We start from the raw sequence: 2,840 nt of genomic DNA, 5'->3' as shown, positions 1-2,840 counted from the left end.
CACTGGCGTGCTTGGAAAAGCGTTTCGTTTTAATGGCACAAAGCCTCCGACCTTGCGAGAGAATGTCAATACCGCTGTTGACCGTCTTGGCGAAGGTGCTTCAAGGGTCTGGAGCAATGGACCGTGGTCATTGAGAGCGAGTGGGTTAGGACCGTGCGGCGGTGGGCAGTGCCCAAGTGAGGCGTGAAGGGCAGGGCACGTAGGCCGGGTAGATGCCCCCACATGGGTCGGGGGGGGGGCTGCAGCTGAAGGTGGGAGTGATGCCGACCGGGGGTTGACAAAGCCCCTGGAATCCAGCGTCTGCAGTTTTGTTTTTGGATCTAACCACGGCAAAGTCTCTTCTAAGGGTGCCCACTTTGAGGGGGTTCTCTGCCAATCCTGAACGAGGGTTGCACCCGAAATGTTGATGTAATCTTAATGTAAAATACAGTAACTTAACCTACTCACCCCTCAACTCACTGCTCTCCACGAGTATGTCCAGCTGTCAATTAAATGTCCCCAATGACTTCGCTTCCACCACCTCAACTGGCGACACATTCCACGCATTCACAACTCTCTGCGCAAAGAGCCTTCCTCTGACATCTCCTTTATTTCTTCCTCCTCATATCTTCAAACGATGACTTCTCGTACCAGTCAATCCTGCCCTGGGGAAAACTCTCTGGCTATTGACTCTATCTATTCCTCTCGTTGTTTTGTACACCTCGATCAGGTCTCCTCTCTTCCCCCTTCTCTCCAGAGAGAAAAGTCTGAGCTTATTCAACATAAGGCAAACCCTCCAGTCCAGGCAGCATCCTGGTAAACCTTCTTTGCCCCCTCTCCAAAGCCTCTGTATCCTTCCTGTAGTAGGGCGACCAGAACTGGACACAGTATTCCAAGTGTGGTCTCACCAGGGACTTGTAGAGCTGCAGCAAAACCTCACAGCTCTTAAACTCGATCCCCCTGTTAATGAAAGCCAAAACACCATATGCTTTCTTAACAACCCTATCCACTTGGGTGGCAACTTTGAGGGATCTATGTACTTGCACACCCAGATCCCTCTGTTCCTCCACCCTGCCGAGAATCCTGTCTTTAATCCTATCTTCAGCATTCGAGTTCAGCCTTCCAAAATGCATCCCTTCGCATTTATCCAGGGTGAACCCCATCTGTCATTTCTCAGCCCAGCTCTGCGTCCTGTCTGTGTCGCGTTGTAGCCTGCAGTAGCCCTCTATGCTATCGACGACACCTCCGACCTTAGTATCATCTGCAAATTTACGAACCCGCCCCTTCAACCTCCTCGTCCAAGTCATTTTACATAAGCTACAAAGAGCAGAGGCCCAAGAACAGAGCCCGGCAGGACCCCACTCAACACTGTCTTCCAGGCAGAATACTGTCCACCAAAACCACTCTGCCTTCTGTCAGCCAACCAAGAAGTGAAACAGGAACAGATGGAAGACAAAGTGGGTTTTTTCAGTTAAGAGAAATGAACTGAATTCGATTCCCCAAGCTGTGGAAGCAGGCCCTTCGGCCCAACCAGTGCACACCAAGCCCTCCGAAGAGTAACCCAACTCGAGCCGTATTCCCTCTGACTAATGCACCTAACACTTCGGGCAACTTAGCAAGGCCAAATCGCCTGACCTGCGTGGGATTTCACTGCTGCCTCACAGAGCCCGGGACCCGGGTTCAATTCTGGCTTCCTCTGGGTGCTCTGGTTTCCTCCAACAGACCAAAGATGTGCAGGTTAGGGTGGATTGGCCATGCTCAGTTGCCCGTAGTGTTGGGTGAAGGGTCATACGTAAGGGAATGGGTCTGGGTGGGTTGCTCTTCGGCGGGTCGGTGTGACTTGTTGGGCCGAAGGGCCTGTTTCCACACTGTACGCAATCTATAATCCATCTTTGGACTGCGGGACGAAACTGGAGCACCCGGAGGAAACCCACACAGACACGGGGGGGCAAATGTGCAAACTCCGCACAGACTGTTGCCCGAGGCTGGAATCGAACCTGCGACTCTGGCGCTGTGCGTTAGCAGCGCTAACCGCTGAACCCTCAACATTACGGGAGAAAGATGCAAAAAAAAACCGAAAGCAGTTTTTGCCAGAACCATCTACAGGGGAAGAATCTGAGTTGAGCTCAGAATGCAACTACAGAGGAGCCTTGATTATCCAACATTCGATCAATTGGGTTTCGGATTATCCGAACGAGGTCCCGGTGCTTGACGCACTGTTACCCGCCACTCGATTAAGCGAATGAAATACTCCCCGTCCGTGTCCTTCAGACATTCGGGATGTTAAAAATGAAGTATTAACCAGGGAATGGAGACAGTCGCATACTCAAGTGGATGAGAAAGGAGTTGTGGTTACTCCATGAATTACCGACGGACGTTCACTTGGAAGGGAAGGGACGATTCAAGGCAAAACGCAAAAACATTTTTGCGCGCGTGAAGCCATGGTTGGCTTTTGCCAGACATGTCCGCTCGTTGGGAGAAAGTGGGAACTGCAGATGCTGGAGATCAGAGCGACGAGTGTGGCGCTGGAAAAGCACAGCAGGTCAGGCGGCATCTGAGGAGCAGAAGAATCGACGTTTTGGGCGTAAATCCTGATGAAGGGCTTTTGCCCGAAACGTCGATTCTCCTGCTCCTCGGATGCTGCCCGACTTGCCGTGCTTTCCCAGCGCCACACTCTCGATGTCACGTAGAGTCGTAGAGCACTGAAACAGACCCTTCGGTCCAACCCGTCCATGCCGACCAGATATCCCAACACAATCTAGTCCCACCTGCCAGCACCCGGCCCATATCCCTCCAAATCCTTCCTAGTCATATACCCATCCAAATGCCCCTTAAATGTTGCAATTGTACCAGCCTCCACC

General features: G+C 52.0%; 1 protein-coding gene across 1 annotated transcript in view; it reads right to left on the bottom strand.

Moving 5' to 3' along the window:
- The window catches only part of LOC140472050 (plasma membrane calcium-transporting ATPase 2-like), a 39,575-nt gene extending 37,133 nt beyond the window's left edge, over positions 1-2,442 (bottom strand). Inside the window, exon 1 of the mRNA XM_072567466.1 lies at positions 2,348-2,442. Coding sequence (XP_072423567.1) covers positions 2,348-2,442 — 95 coding nt within the window. The remainder of the gene's footprint in view (positions 1-2,347) is intronic.
- Positions 2,443-2,840: the final 398 nt, after the last annotated feature.

Source organism: Chiloscyllium punctatum, unplaced genomic scaffold (genome assembly GCF_047496795.1).
Source record: "Chiloscyllium punctatum isolate Juve2018m unplaced genomic scaffold, sChiPun1.3 scaffold_238, whole genome shotgun sequence".
In the NCBI taxonomy this organism is placed as follows: Eukaryota; Metazoa; Chordata; class Chondrichthyes; order Orectolobiformes; family Hemiscylliidae; genus Chiloscyllium; species Chiloscyllium punctatum.
This window is presented reverse-complemented; position numbering and strand designations above follow the sequence as displayed.